At 41.9% G+C, this 19,133-nt stretch overlaps 1 protein-coding gene across 1 annotated transcript in view; it reads left to right on the top strand.

The window, feature by feature from the left end:
• The first annotated feature begins 4,540 nt into the window (after positions 1-4,540).
• Positions 4,541-19,133, top strand: part of DNAH3 (dynein, axonemal, heavy chain 3) — a 249,802-nt gene continuing 235,209 nt past the window's right edge. Inside the window, exons 1-7 of the mRNA XM_010837413.1 lie at positions 4,541-4,694; positions 5,093-5,142; positions 10,341-10,445; positions 10,959-11,181; positions 15,804-15,876; positions 16,146-16,311; positions 18,643-18,832. Of these exons, the coding sequence (XP_010835715.1) occupies positions 5,104-5,142; positions 10,341-10,445; positions 10,959-11,181; positions 15,804-15,876; positions 16,146-16,311; positions 18,643-18,832 (796 nt within the window). The 5' untranslated portion in view covers positions 4,541-4,694; positions 5,093-5,103. The remainder of the gene's footprint in view (positions 4,695-5,092; positions 5,143-10,340; positions 10,446-10,958; positions 11,182-15,803; positions 15,877-16,145; positions 16,312-18,642; positions 18,833-19,133) is intronic.

Raw genomic sequence — 19,133 nt, 5'->3', positions numbered from 1 at the left:
CGTGGCCCCGCCCCGCTCTTCCCCTTCCTTTCCCCGCCCCTCCCCTTCTCTCGGCTGCAGCTCCCTGACGCTCTCCCAGGGCTGCCTCCTTCAGTATTTTGGAGCTTCCGGGAGAAACCGGAGCGAGGAGCACGTGAGGAAACTAAGGCTCAGAGAGAGTTGACGTTCCTACACTCTTGGCTTGTAGTGAGGGTCATCTCTGAGACAGGTGAACTGGCAGGTATGAATGGGGTTTCACAGGGTCTTAGGGCTTCTGCCTAAATACCCTGAGCTACCTCTTCTGGAAGCATCTCTGGAGCTCAGGACAGACAAGTGATGAGACGGTTCCTTGACTGGAAGGTTTTCACCATTACTTCTCAAATGCAAACATCATGAGCCAATGAGATCCTTAAAAACTGTTAGATTAGTGTCTCCATTTTATACATGAAAACGTCTAATCCAGAGCCAGAACGCATGTTCCCTGACCTGAAATCCAGCCCTATAGCAGTGTTTTTCAAGGGACAGCGCTGTTGACATTTTGGGCAGAAAAGTTCTGTGTTGAGGGGACCGTCCTATGCATTGTAGGATGTTTAGCAGCATACCTGACTTCCAGCCATTAGTGCTTTCCTTCCCTGCAAACAACCAAAAATGTCACCAAACATCAGCAAATGTTCCCTGCACAGTTGTCTAGGTTGAGAACTGCCATAGAACATACTGGTGAAGACAGTGAACCAGGGCGCAACAATGCTAGACTCTGGTCCCAAGTCAGACTCTTACTATGTGACCATGGAAGAGTTACCTCTCTGAGACCACTTCATCTATAAAATGGAGAGAAGGATAGACTTGAGAAATTGGTCCGCTACTGCACAGTTCTCGGGTTCCGTCCATCCGGGGACATGTATTGATCTACTTTCATCTGTGACTTGGGTCAATAGCCACCTGGAAAATAGCTCTTTAAGAAAGAGAAAAGCAATCACAGGGTTGTAGTGAGGACTGGTGAAATAATGGCTGTAAAGAACTTAGCACTTATCAGGAACATGGGAGGAGCCCAGAAATATTTAATGTATCATGCTTTTTTTTTAATCTATATTTTTTCAAGGTTATTTGGTTTCTTTTTTTTTCTTTTTTTTAATTGCAGTATAGTTAACCTATAACATATGACATATAAGTATTAGTTTCAGGTGTATGACAATGATTTGATATTTGTTTATATTGCAAAATAATCATCACAATAAGCATAGTTAACATCTGTCACCATATACAGTGACAGAATTTTTTTCTTGTGATGAGAACTTTAAAGATTTACTCTATTCGCAACTTCAAATAGGTGATACAGTTTTTACTTCTTTCACTGATTCTGCCCATCCATCAAGGATGTATTAGTTCTACCAACTAATATTTCTAGAAATAATCAGGCTAGTGGATCGAGAAATAAGCTTAGGGTATATAATAATAATAAGCTAAAGGATCCTGCTCTAACTCCTAACTCTGCAAGAGCCAAGAAAGGGAGATGCTAATGGTGAAGATAGGAGGACAAACAGATGTGTCCCTAAATTTTTACGTTTCAGGCAGTTCTGTCTGGTTTCATGCCTTTTGTTCAGCTGAGGTGTGATGGTTGTCCCACCCAGGAAAGGGTTGGTTATTTATTTATTATTATTTTTTTTGGAGGGTTTTTTCCTTTAGAACATAACTGAACCCCTCCTTCCCTGGTGGGTGTTGCTTTGGAAAGCTGTCAGGCTTCTGTTGGAAATTTTGTTCAAGGATACCATCTAGGGGTGACTCTGTGAATCTTCTAATTCCTTCCACTCCCATTTTTGCCCATACAGACAGGTTTTGCTTTTCCTTGTGTGTTGGCTGACTCCTGTACAACACTATATATTCCCTGATGGTGGGAATCTTAGCATCTATTTGCAACACAAAGACTTGGCTCTTGCTGTGTTATGGGTCAATAAAATAAAGCCATGTGCAGCTTCTTCTACACCTTTCCACAGTTACTTATCCTGGCTAAGCAACTATTTTCAGCCTCAGTAAAGATCTGCCAGAAGCACTGGACCCTGAATTAGAAATATGTGAAAAATTCCGGCAATAGATTGAGACTCTAAACTGTTAACAAAGATGAAGATAACCTAGAACTGAGCTGACCTCTTCTCCCATATTGCCGATTTAGCGAATAAAAATACAGGACACCCAGTTCAGTTTGAATTTCAAGTGAGCAACAGATAACTTTTTCATATGAGTATGTATAGGCATCCTGTATTTTATCTGGCAACCCTATATGCTTGAAGTTAAGGGATTTGAGGCCTGCATCCTCACTTGGAAATTATTGAACAGCAGATTAAGTCAGCAAACAATTCTGGTGCTAGTGAGGTGGTCTGGGTTAGAGGAGAGGTGATGGAATTTTCATTGTCTTTGGCAGATATTTTATTTATTTTCTATCTTTCTGAAGACTACATGTAGGCTTTTGGTTAAAACCATGGAGCAGATACCATAATCAAGTTCCAACTTTGCCATTGACCTAGCTGAGTGGCTATGGGCAAATTACTTAACCTCCCTGTTTCTCCGTTTCCTCAGTTATAAAACTTGGGATAATTGTATTTATCTTCTCAAATTGTTGGGGTCTGCCCTGGTGGCTCAGAGGTTAAAGCATCTGCCTGCAATGCGGGAGACCTAGGTTTGATCCCTGGGTCTGGAAGATCCCCTGGAGAAGGAAATGGCAAGCCACTCCAGTATTCTTGCCTGGAGAATCCCATGGATGGAGGGGCCTGGAGGGCTATAGTTCATGGGGTCGCAAAGAGTTGGACACGACTGAGCGACTTCACTTCCGCTTTCACTTTTCTCAAATTGTTGAGAAGATTTGGAAACATGATACTCATTAAGTGCTTACCACAGTGCCCCCAGCTGATATATATCAAGAAATGAAAGCTATGATTATTACTTTGATGTTTTTGTATACACATAAAGCTTTAAAGCACACAAAATTTCAGAAGGAGGCATGTTCTCTACTTACCCAGAAGGTCATGGGGTTCATGGGTGCCCTACCAGGTCCTTTCTAAAGTACTTTATTTTGTTAGATTACAGCTGCTGGGTTTTTTTTGTGAGACATGGGGTTTCATATCCTATTATAGGAGACCTAGTAGTAACCCCATTTCTGTCTAAAGTCTCAAACCCTGTCACTGGCTCCTTTATTCTAAACACTATTTGAAACTTTTATGTATACTTTATGGTAGAGAACGCAAGTGTAAGGAATAAGGAGCCTAAGGGTTATTTTCTAAGTATGGAAAGCCAAACTTTGAGGAAGAAGTAAGAAGAAGGAGAAGTAGAAGTACTTGGTACTATATAATGCTCATCGTAAGATCTAGAAATGTTTGTGTTCTGGGCAGGTGCTTTCTGGAAAGAACACTGAACTCTGGAGTCATAAGGACAGGGTTCAAATTGTGTCAGCAGTACTTGTGAGTCCTGGCAACTTGGATAAGTTATATATCTTTCTCAGTGTTTGTTTCATCAATCATAAAATGGTAACATCATGGAGTTTGGGGGGGAATTGAATGAAAAAACATATATAGAAGCATGTCTCCCAAAAGAGCTCAGTAAATCGAATTTGATTTTAAAAGAATTTTGAAAGTGACCACTTAACGTGGTTTGAATGTCTGTGGGCTGTGCTTAGTTGTTCAGTTGTATCTGACTCTTTTCAACCAGGGACTGTAGCCCACCAGGCTCCTCTGTCCGTGGGGATTCTCCAGGCAAGAATACTGAAGTGGGTTTCCATGCCCTCCTCCAGGGGATCTTCCCAATCCAGGGATTAAATGGCATAGCAGTTAATCATATCTTTCGTGTGTGAGCATATATGTGTTTCTGTGTTTATCATGAGAATGATGTTTAGCCACATTTACAGACTGCCTACTGTGTTGAGTGACCAAACTGTCCCAGTCTTCCCAGGACTAAGGGAGTTCCCAGGAAACTGGGACAAGTTGGTCATCCTTCTACTATGTGCAAATTGCTTTACAGGCTAATGCTAATTAAACTCTCAAACCCACCTATGAGGTAGGTTGTCACATTTTTGGCATTTTACATTATAAAGGACACTTGGAAAGATCAAGCAGTTTATTCAAGACACATAGCTAATTAATGGGAAGGGCAGAATCTGAACCCAGACCTGTATGACTCTAGGACCCAAGAATTTAACCTCCACTCTGTGTGCATTGGGCTTCGAGTGTGGCTCAGCTGGTAAAGAATGCCCCTGCAATGTGGGAGACCTGGGTTTGATCCCTGGGTTGGGAAGATCCCCTGGAGAAGGGAACAGCTACCCACTCCAGTATTCTGGCCTGGAGAATTCCAGGGACTGTGTAGTCCATGGGGTTGCAAAGAGCCAGGCACAACTGAGCAACTTTCAGTTTTCTGTGTGCTTTTAGACTCCTCCAAAGGCACAGCCTCTTAATTGCCTCTCACCACCTGGATCATTGCTTAACACCTCCCATCTTCCTTTCTGTCACCAAAACTTCCTGCTGCCCAGATGGCCTCCAGCAAAGGGAGAGACCTGGACACAGAGCTGAGTCAAGCCCAGTCTTGTATCTGGGCACAGCAGAGGCCCCTCCTTCCCTAGCAACAGACGCTGAAGCCTTGTGACTGGCTCCAGGACCTGGATACAAGCTCCTCCAGTGTTAAAATAACCTGAGAGGAGGAGAAAAGAAGAATTCAGGCCCCAGAGAGATAGTCTGGTGAGTTGCTTCCTCCCTCTTCTCTGTTTATTGTGTAACTCTGCTTCAGATTTTCCTCTACTGTGAACTCAGTGTGTTCCTGAAAAAGTTCCAAGAGAAGGGCCACTCAGCGGAAGGGAAGTGTGGCCTTTGCAGGAAGCCACAGTACAGAGCCATCAGAAACCCAAGGCTGCTGTTTCATTCTCCAGCTTTCCTTTCTCTCCTCTTCTACCAAGAAACTGCTCAGTGGGCTGAAGTCTATGACCTCAGAGAGGCAGCCCTGTGAACAGAGCTTTCAGAACATCTGTAAAGTTCCATCATCTGTGACATCCCCATTATGCTATGAGGAAGTGTGAATCTCAGAGCCACTGATAGAAGAGGAAGAAACTGAGAGAGCTCGTTGTTCCTTTTTTAAATAGGTCCAATTACAATGGACAACATGAATGACACGGATTGCTCATCTCAGAAGGTAGGCGTGAATTTTAAAATGTGTTTCTTTTTTCGTTCAGTTCAGTTCAGTCGCTCAGTTGTATCCGACTCTGCAACTCCATGGACTGCAGCACAGCAGGCTTCCCTGTCCATCACCAACTCCTGGAGTTGACTCATACTCGTGTCTATCACGTCGGTGATGCCATCTAACCACTTCATCCTCTGTTGTCCCCTTCTTCTCCCACCTTCAATCTTTCCTAGCATCAGGGTCTTTTCAAATGAGTCAGTTTTTTGCATCAAGTGGCCAAAGTATTGGAGTTTCAGCCTCAACATCAGTCCTTCCAATGAATATTCAGGACTGATTTCCTTGAGGATGGACTGGTTGGATCTCCTTGCAATCCAGGGGACTCTCAAGAGTCTTCTGCCACACCACAGTTCAAAAGCATCAATTCTTCAGCACTCAGCTTTCTTTATGCCTGTAGTATTTTCAGCACGTAGGGAATTTGAAAGTTGGTAGAAAGGAGGCATTTCAATCACAAACCAATAGCCATGTTAGATCTCCTTGACCAAGCATGTGCATGCCTGCATGCTCCATCCCTTCAGTCATGTCTGACTCTTTTCAGCCCTATGGACTATCCCCACCAGGCTCCTCTGTCCGTGGGATTCTCTAAGTGAATATACTGGAATGGGTTGCCTTGCCCTCCTCTGGGGATATTCCCAACCCAGGGATGGACTCATGTCTCCTGCATCTCCTGCATTGCAGGCAGATTCTTTACCCACTGAGCTGCCTGGGAAGCCCCTGACCAAGCATGTATTTTAATTTTTTGTTGTTATGTCCTTGAATTATGCTTTGTGATGCATTAGGCTTTTGGACATCTTCAGGTTTTGTTGAGAAAATTTCAGGAAGAGACACCTTTCTTTCCCTTCCTTTCCAAGGCCGTTAGACCATATATTCCATCCAACAGCTCCCAACACTGGATGTACATAAGAATATACTGGGGAGTCTCTTGAAAATATGGAGATTTGCCCTCACTCCCAAAGATTCTGATTCAGAAGGTCCGAAGTAGAGCCCTGCAATCTGTATTTTCAACTAAGATTCTAGTGATTCTGCTGTCCCAGGTCCTCAAGTCAGCATTTGGGAACTGTTTCCATGAAAGACTTGCAAACATCATGTACAGTTAGAAACAAGGCACCTGAAAGGAACAGTTCTACCCAATCTAAGTGCCAGAATCCTGGTGGAAAAGCTAAGCTCCATTAAGTTGCCATATATTGAGGTGTCCAGAGGAGCATTTTAAATCAAAATTTTGTAAAATTAAAGTTGATTTGTTGAGGGGGGAAAAAAGTGAATTTGTTGACAATTACTGAGCCTACCCCTGAAGTGAAAACACTCTGCTATTTACCAGAGAGAACACTTAAGCATTAATATTTTTAACAAACTGTTCTGGGTAGCCAGGTAGGTCTTGCAGATCTCCAGCTCTTCCACCTTGAAGGGGCCACAGAGAGTTCTTAACCAAGTATGTTTAAGAAAATTCTATGAATTGACTTCCAGATCTGCTGATCTTGTGTGTGCCCCATATACATCAGCCTGTTCCATGAACTGAGCTGTTTTCTGCTATCATGGCTTTTACACTTCTATATAGAAGTGTATCAGTCTTAATCTGTGCCTGTGAACCAGCTCAAAGTTTAATTTGTTTTTCAGAGGTTCTGCTTCTGTCCATTATGTTCTGCAAAATGCTCAGTGTTAGTTTGCTTTCTTGCAAAATGCTGTTTTGCTTCCGCTCCAGTATTCTTGTCTGGAGAATCCCATGGACAGTGGAGCCTGGTGGGCTACAGTCCATGGGGTCGAAAAGAGTTGGGCATGACTGAAAGCGACTTGGCACTAGCACTTTCTTTATTCTCCCAAGAATGGCTTTTCTCCTTCTATGATGACTCAGCTGCCTCTGTGTGTATCTCTTGGCTGACCAACTCTCAATACAGAGAGACATAAATATGTCTGACTCAAATCCAAAAAGGAATCTATGGGCTTAAGTAACTGAGAAGTCCAAGTTGGTTCCTGGGGTCCAGATGATGTCACTGAGAGTCTTTCTCATTCTGTTGCTCTGCTTTATGATGGTTTTAGCCTAAGGAAGGCTTTTATTTTTTTCACATAAAGCAAAGATGGCTGTTTAGACTACCTCTTTCCCAGTGGCTCTAGCAAAAGTGTCAGGAACAACTATGATCAGCCCACCTTGGGTGACCTGTCTATCCCTGAACCAATCATATGTCTGGAGGAGAGAGTATTCTGATTGGCCAGACCTGTATCACATGCTCTGGCCTGGACACAGGTGCTGGACACTGTACAACATGGACTGAAATTGGAGTAGAGCCAGTTATGTCCACTAGAGCTATATTCTGCCTGCTTTGCTAGTAACTTTCCAAAATGTCTGAGGGCTGAAATCAGGTTTATCCTAACCATAAACAGAAACATAAATGCCAAAACACCTCCTGAATAATGTTAATATTCTCCTCAACTGCAAAAGGTCAGGGTTTTTTGGTTCAACTACTTGTTCCCTCTCTTGTAACTTAAGATGTCCAAAATCTGTTTTTGTTTATTGTTTTTTTTATGAAGACTTTTATTTGAAACAGATTTAAAAGCTAGGCCAAGGGAAATATTACCACAGACCATAAAATGCAGGCAGCCCTAACTTATCAATCAGTATATGTTGTACATCTGAACTCCTGAAGGAAATCATGAATGATTTCATTTCCCAGAAAACACTATTGCCGAAATCTACCTTGGATGACCAGATTCCTCTCAGGTTGATGCTGATTTTTTTCATTTTGTTCACCTCTTAAGTGCAGATCTTGATACTAACTTCAGTAGTGAAAGAGCAGGCTCTTGGATGTGGTTGCTTGATTCTTATATCCTTGAAACTGAGGTCAAGAGCAGAGAGACAGACACAGTGATTTAAATCAACAAAGCAAGTTCTCTAAGCAGAACAATAAGGTCATCTTGTGAGCCTGAGCAGCCTGATTCTGTTAGTGGGTCTGATGTACCACAATTTTTGAAACCACTGAATTAGGCCATTAGATCAGTGAACCTATTATATTTTTTTAAATTCCCAGGCTCAGTATGCATTTTTTTAAGAGTTTGCAAGTTTTTATTTAATTTTAAAATCAACACATTCTCAAAACAATTGCCATTTCCCATGTGTTGGGATGCAGAATGGTGTGTATTTAAAAGCACCTCTTCATGGCTAGTATGTCTTGCCTTACCTTATAGTCCCATCACTCCATGGCAAACAGAAGAGGAAAAAGTGAAAGCGGTGACAGATTTTTTTCCTTCCTGGGCTCCAGAATCACTGTCGATGATCTCTGCAGCCATGAAATTAGAAGATGCTTGCTTCTTGGAAGGAAAGCTTTGACAAACCTAGACAGCATATTAAAAAGCAAAGACATCACTTTGCTGACATAGGTCCATATAGTCAAAGCTCTGGTCTTTCTAGTAGTCACGGACTGATGTGAGAATTGGACCGTAAAGAAGGCTGAGCACAGAAGAATTGATGCTTTCGAATTGTGGTGCTGGAGAAGACTCTTGAGAGTCCCTTGGACAGCAAGGACATCAAGCCAGTCAATCCTAAAGGAAATCAACCCTGAATAGTCATTGGAAGGACTGATGCTGAAGCTGAAGCACCAATACTTTGGCCACCTGATGCGAAGAGCAGACTCACTGGAAAAGTCCTTGATGCTGGGAAAGATTGAGGCAAAAGGAGAAGAGAATGGCAGAGGATGAGATGGTTGGATAACATCACTGATTCACATGAACTTGGGTGAACTCCAGGGAATGTTGAGGGACAGGGAGACTTGGCGTGCTATGGTCCGTGGGGTTGCAGAGTCAGATGTGACTTAGTGACTGAACAACAGCAACAATAACAAAATGTCCTACCTATCCCCTATGAACCTTAGAATATTTGAAATAATTGCAGATGTTATTATTGTTAATGTTATTATTTTATGAGCTTGAGTCATCAGTGAGGAATTGGATGGGGCATGGGGATGACTAACATCTGACTCATTTACCCCCTACATGTCTACCTTCTGCCAGTTACCCTGCATGACTTAATTTGCTGACCCAAATAAATCAAATCTATCTAATAACGTCTCATCTTACACAAGAGTTCAGTCCACATTCATTGCCTAAGGTGAAAAACCACAGAGCCAAAATTGCACTGGCAGATCTCTTTTTTTTGCTACTGCTAAGTCACTTCAGTCATGTCTGACTCTGTGTGACCCCATAGACGGCAGCCCACCAGGCTTCCCCATCCCTGGGATTCTCCAGGCAAGAACACTGGAGTGGGCTGCCATTTCCTTCTCCAGTGCATGAAAGTGAAAAGTGAAAGTGAAGTCACTCAGTCGTGTCTGACCCTCAGCGACCCCATGGACTGCAGCCTTCTAGGCTCCTCCATCTGTGGGATTTTCTAGGCAAGAGTACTGGAGTGGGGTGCCATTGCCTTCTCCAGGCAGATCTCTTTAAACTACCTTTAAAGTACTGTATAGCAGCATCTCTCAGTAAATCCAGCCCAGAGGTTTCCCTCCATCACAGCCCCAGATGAAGTTGTTGTCTTACTTCTAGGGCTTGGGTGTAGGAAAGAAACACAGGGCACCTCTCAACCCTGAAATCAGCTCTGAGGTGAAGAAGCACTGATGCTGGGAGCCAGCGTGAGGAACTCCGCCCGTGGCACTCGAAACTGCACGTGGCCATGGGAGCCACAGGTTCACCTCTGTCTGAGGCTCACTCCCAAGAACACACTCCCTGAATTGAATGGTGGACTCAATCACCCACACTCTAAATATATTCTTTCTTTTTCACAGGAAGCACAGAGTTATTTATATCACTGCATAAGCAAATTTCTGTTTGGAATTTTGCCAATGTGAAATGCAAGAGTCAATTTTTTTTTTTAAGTCAACCCCTTTAATTACAACCTAGGGTAGGGAAGTTGGGAGTGCCCTCAGATTTGGGTTCTTCCCAGGGGAAAAATACATTAATTTGCTCATAGAAGGGTAGCCATGAGGAGATGCTAGAGAAGAGACATTAACTCTTAAGAATTGAAACCAATGGATAGTGGTAAGAAGGGTGCTTTATGGGAGAACTTTGTGCCTAAATCCTTTTCTGAGGAACTTTTTACTCATTATGCACCTCAGAGGCTTGGAAATTTTTCCTAATTTCCTGAAGAGTGGCTTTGTATTTGTTTCCCACAGATCCCCAAAAGTGACTCCATATATCACATGAGCCACTCGCAGATGCGGCCAGAGTTGCCCCCTCTGCCTGCTTCTGCTAATGAAGAACCATCTGAACTCTATAAGGTACGTTCACCTGGCTGCTACTCTTCTGCTGGTAACAGTTGGGGGTCAAACAGACTTGACAGGTAGGATTAGAGGCCTCAGTCATTTCTGCCACTGGAAGAGGCTATAGCACAATGGGAAAAAGAGCTAGGTAGTGGCACAAATCTGGCCTTCTCAGTTACCTGCGGCATTATTTAAATTCTCTGAACTTCTGCATATTCAACTATAAAATGAGAACAATTATTTCTACCTAATAGCCATGTACATAACAATAAAGACAATAAATGTAAATAACCTGATCACAAATTTACTGCATGTTGAAAATAAGCTGTTATCCTTGCCATCAGAAAGCATGCTCACAGTGGTCAGAGAGGTAAAATTGGTGTCCGTTCGAAAGTATTTGCACTCAGTGTGCAGAATGTTAGGCATGTGGGATGGCATGAGTCTCAATGTGAGTGGAGTCTGGCTTAGAGGAGCCCAGGCTCCCTGCATGATGTCCCTCACATGACTCATTCTGCATTTCTCCCCTTGTAGACAGTCATGTCGCACAGCTTTTATCCCCCCTTGATGCAACGCACATCATGGACCCTGGCTGCACCCTTCAAAGAGCAGCACCACCACAGTGGACCCAGTGATTCCATTGCCAACAACTACTCCTTGACAGCTCGGGACCTGAAGCTGAAGGACCTGATGAAAGTCTACCAGCCCGTCACCATCAATGTCCCCAGGGAAAAGATCGTTCAGGGGCTGCCATCAGGTATTTCCTGCAGGGTGTCATACCCACTTAGAATGGGGCTTTGGGAGATTTCTAATCCTGGGTTCTAGTCCTGGCTCCACCTTTACTATAGATAACTTTGGGTAACCTCATGACACCTCAGTTTCCTCATCTATGAAATGGGAATGATTGTAAAGGCTAGCATTATGTTTAACATACACCAAGCTGCTTGTTGACTGCTCAGTTCAGTTCAGTTCAGTTGCTCAGTCATGTCTGACTCTTTGCAACCCCATGGACAGCAGAATACCAGGCCTCCCTGTCCATCACCAACTCCTGGAGCTTGCTCAAACTCATGTGCATTGAGTCGATGATGCCATCTAACCTCCAACCGCCTCATCCTCTGTTGTCCCCTTCTTCTCCTGCCTTCAATCTTTCCCAGTATCAGGGGCTTTTCAATTGAGTCAGTTCTTTGCATCAGGTGGCCAAAGTATTGGAGTTTCCTCTTCAGCATCAGTCCTTCCAATGAATATTCAGGACTGATCTCCTTTAGGATTGACTGGCTTGATCTCCTTGCAGTCCAAGGGACTCTCAAGAGTCTTCTCCAGAACCACAGTTCAAAAGCATCAACTCTTTAGCGCTCAGCTTTCTTTATAGTCCAACTCTCACATCCATAAATGACTACTGGGAAAGCCATAGCTTTGACTAGACAGACCTTTGTTGGCAAATTAATGTCTCTGCTTTTTAATAATGCTGTCCAGGTTGCTCATAGCTTTTCTTCCAAGGAGCCAAGTGTCTTTTAATTTCATGGCTGCAGTCACCATCTGCAGTGATTTTGGAGCCCAACAAAATAAAATCTGTCACTGTTTCCATTGTTTCCCCATCTATTTACCATGAAGTGTTGAGACTGGATGCCATGATGTTAGTCTTCTGAATGTTGGGTTTTAAGCCAACTTTTTTATTCTCCTCTTTTACTTTCATCAAGAGGCTCTTTAGTTCTTCTTCACTTTCTGCCATAAGAGTGGTGTCATCTGCATAACTGAGGTTATTGATATCTTTCCTGGCAATCTTGATTCCAGCTTGTGCTTCATCCAGTCCAACATTTTGCATGATGTACTCTGCATATAAGTTAAATAAGCAGGGTGACAATATACAACCTTGATGTACTCCTTTCCTGATTTGGAACCAGTGTGTTTTTCCATGTCCAGTTCTAACTGTTGCTTCTTGACCTACATACAGGTTTCTCAGGAGGCAGGTCAGGTGGTCTGGTATTCCCATCTCTTTAAGAATTTTCCACAGTTTGTTGTGATGCATACAGTCAAAGGCTTTGGCATAGTCAGTAAAGCAGAAGTAGATGTTTTTCTGGAACTCTCTTGCTTTTTCGATGATTAAATGGATATTGGCAATTTGATCTCTGGTTCCTCTGACTTTTCTAAATCCAGCTTGTTGATTGCTGCCTAACAAATTATTACCAAACTCAATAGTTTAAAATAAGTTCCATTTGTTATCTTACAGTTTCTGTCAAGAATCTGGGCATGGCTTAACTGGCTCAGAGTCTCTCACAAGTGTGCAATCAAGGTATCCAAGGGCACAGTCATCTAAAGGCAACCAAGGAAGGATCCTCTTCCAAGCTTACTCACCTCCCCTACTTCCTGTTGGCCATAGACATCGGTTTCTTAGTGAATGGGCCTATCCACAGGCCCATTCAACTCACAACATGACTCCTAGTTTCCCTTGGAGAAAGTAGATAGAGAACCAGTAAGATAGAAACCACCATCTTTGGGGAGCCTAATTTTGAATGTGACATCCTATGGTTTTTGCCATTTTCTCTGTGTTAGAATCGAGTTGCTAAGTCCTGCCCACACTCAAGAGGACTATACAAGGGCATGATTCCAGAAAGTGGGGATCCTTGGTGGCCATCTTGGTGGCCAAAAGTACCATAGTACTTTTTGTGTATTAATTTGTCTAGTCCCACTGGGTACACATATGTCTGCTTAAGGATATCCATTGGTAGTTTTTGTTAGAGATATGTTGGAGATAATGCAATCTGCCTGCTGTCTCAAACTCATTTTCATGTTTTTCTTTATTCTTTCTGTGCTGTGTCTGGGTGAATTCGTCAACTGTATCTTCCAACTCACTAATTTGCTCTTCAACTCTGTTCAGTCTTGAGTTTATCCAGTATAACAAATGTTTTTTTTATTTTAATAACACTGTCTTTCATTTTCAGATTCCTTAATTGGTTTTACTTATGAGTGCCACCATCCTGGCTAGTTTCTTATTCTATTCTCATGGACATAACATTTTCAGTATCACTTGGAGGATCTTAAACATTTTTTTTGGAGCAATATTAGTGTTGCTATATTATTTCCATTTTGTAAATATTTGCCTCAGTTGTTGAGTTTATTTGCTATCTTTCTTAAATTGGTTTTTCTCATGTGTTATGGGATTTTAGTTTGCAGGCTTATGTTGAGAGCTTTTCCCCTTCTTGCTACATGAATTTCCCATTTGTTGTTTAATTCACACACAATAAAATGCACAGATCTTAGTGTTCAGTTCGGTGAGTTTTGTCAATTGTTTATACCATATTTGTATATAGGCACCACCCAAATAAGATGTAGGGCATTTCCATTACTAGAGGAAGTTCTCTTGTGCTCCTTTCCCATCAGTTCCTTCCGTTCGCTAGTACCATCCTGCCCCCTTTCTGATTTCTGTCACCGTAAGTTAGTTTTGGTTGTTCACACATATAAATGTACTCAAACAGTATACCCTTTTGACATACCTTTTAAAATCTTGCCTTTCTTCCTTATGCCTTCATCTGACATCTTAGGACCCCAAATTAGTACCAGATCTTATTACTGATGGCTTAGAACTTCCATCCTAAGGTGCTGTTTTAGGGATGTTGTAGATCTGGTCCGTGAGGTTATGTTAGGCTTGGCCTAGTTTCTACCAGCCTTTCTTTGCTATCTGTGGCCACTGTGTGAACTGAGAATGCAGGTGCTTTATCTGCATCACAGTGTTGCTGGTTTTTCAGCCTGTCATCATGGGTAGGGCAGCCGTGGTTTTATACTGTGAACCTAGCTTCAGTCCCCACAATCATGGTGTGTTTTGGATTTCATTATTCCCCCAGGTATCAATCACCTAATTATTTCTGCCTGCTTTTGGTGCCAGAAGCCAAGTTTAAGATTTTTACTTCACACTGTGTTTAAGTTCACACCAAAGAGCTTCTTTTTGAACAATGCATTGTCTTTTTAATTTTAAAGAATTTTTTCTGTTATTGTTATATTTGCAGTTGTTGCTGTTCAGTTGCTAAGTCATGTTCTTCTCTTTGCGACCCTGAACTGTAGCATACCAGGCTTCCCTTCACTGTCTCCTAGAGTTTACTCAAAATCATGTCTGTCGAGTCAATGATGCCTTTCAACTATTGCATCCTCTGCTGCCCCTTCTCCTTTTGCCTTCAATCTTTCCCAGCATCAGGGTATTTTCCAGTGAGTTCTTCACATCAGGTGGCCAGAGTATTGGAGCTTAGCTTCAGCATCAGTCCTTCCAGTTTATATTCAGGGTTGATTTCCTTTAGGATTGATATTTGGAGTAGATTGAGGAAATCAAAGTATGAACTCAGACTATATCTTGATTAAGAGTCTTCAATCCTCTGATTCTTTCAAAATATAAATTTCTTATTAGTATGTATTCAACATGTCTAAAATGACATGTTAATTTCTTAGACTAGACTCTTAAGCAAGTATCCAGTTAAGGTTTAGTAGTGGAGTGAGATATATATATATATATATATATGTATACTTTATATATATACATATACATTTTATATGTATATACATTTTATTTTCTAAATATTTATTTATTCATTTTTGGCTGTGTCAGGTCTTAGCTGTGGCATCAGGGATCTTTTATCGTTGTGCACAGGCTCTTTGTTGCTGGGTGTGGGCTTCTCTCTAGTTGTGGCATGTAGGCCCTAGAGTGTGCAGGATCAGTAGTTACAGCACATGGGCTTAGTTGTCCCACAGCATGTGGGATCTTAGTTCCCCAAGCAAGGATCGAACCTGAATTCCTTACATTGGAAGTCAGATTCTTAACCACTAGGCCACCAGGGAAGTCCTGGTAGTAGAGTTTTATATTGTATTTATTAAATTTATTTATCACAAATGATATTTATTGCAATGCCTTTATTTGTTGCAGATTACATCATTTTTTCTTTTTGCAATAAATATATTTATTGAAAATGATACTGGTTTTTCTATTTGTATACTCATATAATATTTCCTTTAAAATAAATAGCTTAAGTTTAAAAGTCTGAATCTATTTAAAGAAAAATATTTAGCAATAATACACCTAATGTTTAGAAAATAGAGCACATAGGATTAGGGGGTGAATTGAGGATTTATTGATATTTGTCCAGTGTATGAGAGAACAGAAGGTATGCTCATGCCCATTTCACAGTTGAGGAAGCTGAGGCTTGGAGTGATGGTCGCTTTTTCAGGGTCACACAGGTAATTAGTGGTCCAAGGTCTGCATCACCTGCTTCATCCCACCACACCAAGTCCACCCCTCTTAGTGTTCTCCTGGACTGCCCTAAGGCTTGCATCCCCGTGGGCAGAACGTGGCCCAAGGTCACTGCGCATCACTGATACCTTTCTTCTCCACTGTTCTAGCAAATAAAAGCTCATCAGAGCCTAACAAGAAGAAAATGAAGTTCTCCCCCAAAGACAAAGAGGATCTCACTGGGTAAGGTGTTTCTATGGGCACAAGGGATTGCAGGACACTAGAATGAACTGAAGAAGGTTATGGTCTCATGAAAGCCACACTCTGCTTCTTGACTTTAAAGCATTTCTGGATACCTAGATACTTATGTTTTTTCCCACCAATACTCTTAATCCAATTTATTAAGGCTCTAAATAAAAATAAATTAGCTAACTAAGCAAAACCAGTGCTTACAAACTTATGAAGTATGAAGTGTTCATGGAACCAGGCACTAAGCTGTGTCTACTTTTCAGGATGAAGTCAGCCTCAACCTCCTTACCTATGAAGAAGGAGGTTGTGACATCTTTGACTTTCCCAGGAAGCAGACCAATGAGTCCAGAAGAACAGATTGATGTGATGTTACAGCAGGAGAGGGAAATAGAAAGTAAAGAAACCAAACCATCTGAATCAGACTTGGAGGTACATTCTTATTTCCTCCTTTCTCTCAATTTGCTAGGCATTACTCTTGACATCTCAGTGATTCTAAACTGGAGAAAAGCAGTAGTCACCTGAGGAATGTTTTAAAAATACTGAAGTCCAAAGATAGGCAGGTTGATTTCCCTTCTTCTTTCTCAACATTGCTATGGCTATTCAAGGTGAAGTAAGTTAGAAAGGGAAACACCAATACAGTATATTAACACATATATATGGAATTTAGATAGATGATAATCATGACCCTATAGGCAAAAACAGCAAAAAAAACCACAGATGTATAGAAGAGACTTTTGGACTATGTGGGAGAAGGCAAAGGTGGGACAATATGAGAGAATAGCGCTGAAGCATGTATATTACCATATGTAAAATAGATGACCAGTGCAAGTTCAATGCATGAAGCAGGGCACTCCTGAAGCTGGTGCTCTGGGACAACCCAGAGGGATGGGGTGAGGAGGGCTTAGGGGAGGGGGTTTCAGGATGAGGGGACACAGGTATACCTGTGGCTGGTTCATGTCAATGTATGGCAAAAACCACCACAATATTGGAAAGTAATTAACCTCCAATTAAATTATTTTTTTAAATAAATAAAGATACTGAAGTCCAGACCCCATGCAGACTACTGAATGAAGGCGTGCATGCGCAAGTCTTCTGCTTTAGTAAGTCTTAGAAACCGATGCCTTCAGGTCCTCTTAGAACATAGGTTGCAAAATGGCTGCATAGAACATAGGCTGGGGTTGCCAGATTTTGAAAAACAAAACAAAAAACATGGCCCCCAGTTTGAATTTCAGATAAACGATGAATAATTTTTAGTATATTCCAGTGCGTCCTGTATTTTATCCAGCAGCCCAACCATAAGTTAAATATGGCCTACAGATGTGTTTGGGAAATGAAAGAAATCTCACATAAGCTTAGATTTCTAACCTCTCTTGAAAAAATTAATATATTTGAAACTGAACAATAGCTACCTCCTTTAGATGAGAAATACCTTCTCTGGTTTGTCAGTCTCCACAATTCCTTATTATTTTATTATGTCCAGCCAACTTTCAGTTATTAACATTACCAGCTTGGTCCCAGTTAGACTTTTGAGCCTCTAACCCCTAACTTGAAAGAACTGCAAAGCTTTAGAGCAAAGAGCTTTTGCATTTATAGTGTAAAATGATTAACAATAAAAACTAATAGAGACTGAGAATGTGCTATTAGCAAAATTCCATACTAAACTCTAGTATGGTAAAAACCATACTCTAGATGCTTGACCCCATTCAGGACCTGGGGACTATGATTATTCCTGTTGTCCAATTGTAGAAATTGGGGTGGGGACTGTTTAATCAACTTGCTCCAAGTTATACAGTCAGTAAGAGGCAAAACTAGAATTCAGACCAGTCTGGCTGATACTAACATTCTGTGCTCTTAAGAGCACAGAACAACAACAACAACATTTCTCAAACTTGCCTGAAAATAAGAAATTGCCTGGGGTTCTTGTTAACATATCCTAAATGCCCTAGGAGGGAGGGCCTGTGAATCTGCATTTTAAGAGGAGCCTCTCTCCTCACCCCAGGCAGTTCTTATAATGAGAGAACTTTGGAAGTTTGTCCTTTATTAAGGTTGGAGAGATGCAAGTTCAGCCTTTTCTGACCACAGACAATTGGCACAAAAGGTCAAAGCCCATTTCAAACCCTTTCCTATACTTTGTGCTTCTCTTTTATCTGAAATTATTCATTTCTAGAGCCATTCAGCCATCTAGCAGCTTAGAGGCAAGCCCTAAATAAACCAAACTTCCTAATGTCACCAGGTCACATTGGGCCTGTTTGTTCAATTCGTGTGTTTGTGTTGCTTTTTTAAACTCAAAAGTCCCATGGTTGAATTAGAATAATTATAAGTCTCACTCAGACTTGGGGGTTTTCCCGAAAGCCATAGGATCAAGTACTTTCTTTGTATAGTGTCATTGTTATGAAGGAGGGTAAATTGAGTCCATTTGAGGAGCTTGTCATTCCTTTTCTTAAAGCTCACCAGATATGTCATCTCCATCCCCGGGGCTTAGTCGTCTTTCCACTGCTCCTGTTTGCATGGCATTTGAGAAATCCTTCCTTATACAGCACTGAGATCTCCCTGGCTTTGGCTGACTTCTCCAGAGCCATGGGGAATACTCACCTAACAGTTTATTACAGTGAGTGTGATGTCATGGACCAAGAAGTGAGTGAAGGATGGAGATCAGTGCTGTGTGAACAGGGTACTTTGGCAGCTGATGGGTGTGGGCAAGTGGGCACAGGTAGCCAATTGATTATGATCATTTTGTTGCTGGTGGTTTGTTTATGGAAGAGATACTACTACTATTTGACCAGTGGAATCCGAAAAGACATGATTGCCCCTGAGGAGGACAAAGTGATGGTTCGGATTTCAAAGCTGATTTCAAACACATTGCTGACAAGTCCCTTCCTGGAACCCCTGATGGCTGCCCTTGTGGAGGAGAAGGAAACTGACTATTACAGCAGCCTCATGAAAAGCATTGGTAAGGCTGTGCATAAATGGGGCAGGGTTCCTATGTGGAGGGCACCTTCTTTCCTTTCACTGTCCGTTCTTCTCCCTGTTTTCTCAGAAAAATGCCAAAAACATTGTGTAACTTTTCATTCAGTTGCTCCCCCACACTGCCACCATCACTCATGTCCATACTAGTACTTATCACACTTCAGTGTGCATCTGTGCAACCTAAGGATCTTATTAAAGTGCAGATTCTGATTCAGTAGAGTTTGGGAGGGGCCCATGATTCTTCACCTCCAACTAACTCCCAGGTGATGTAGGTGCTACTCCCC

Source organism: Bison bison, unplaced genomic scaffold (assembly GCF_000754665.1).
Source record: "Bison bison bison isolate TAMUID 2011002044 unplaced genomic scaffold, Bison_UMD1.0 scf7180017864072, whole genome shotgun sequence".
NCBI classification, from domain to species: Eukaryota; Metazoa; Chordata; class Mammalia; order Artiodactyla; family Bovidae; genus Bison; species Bison bison.
The sequence above is the reverse complement of the archived record's forward strand: the minus strand, read 5'-3'. Positions and strand labels throughout refer to the sequence as shown.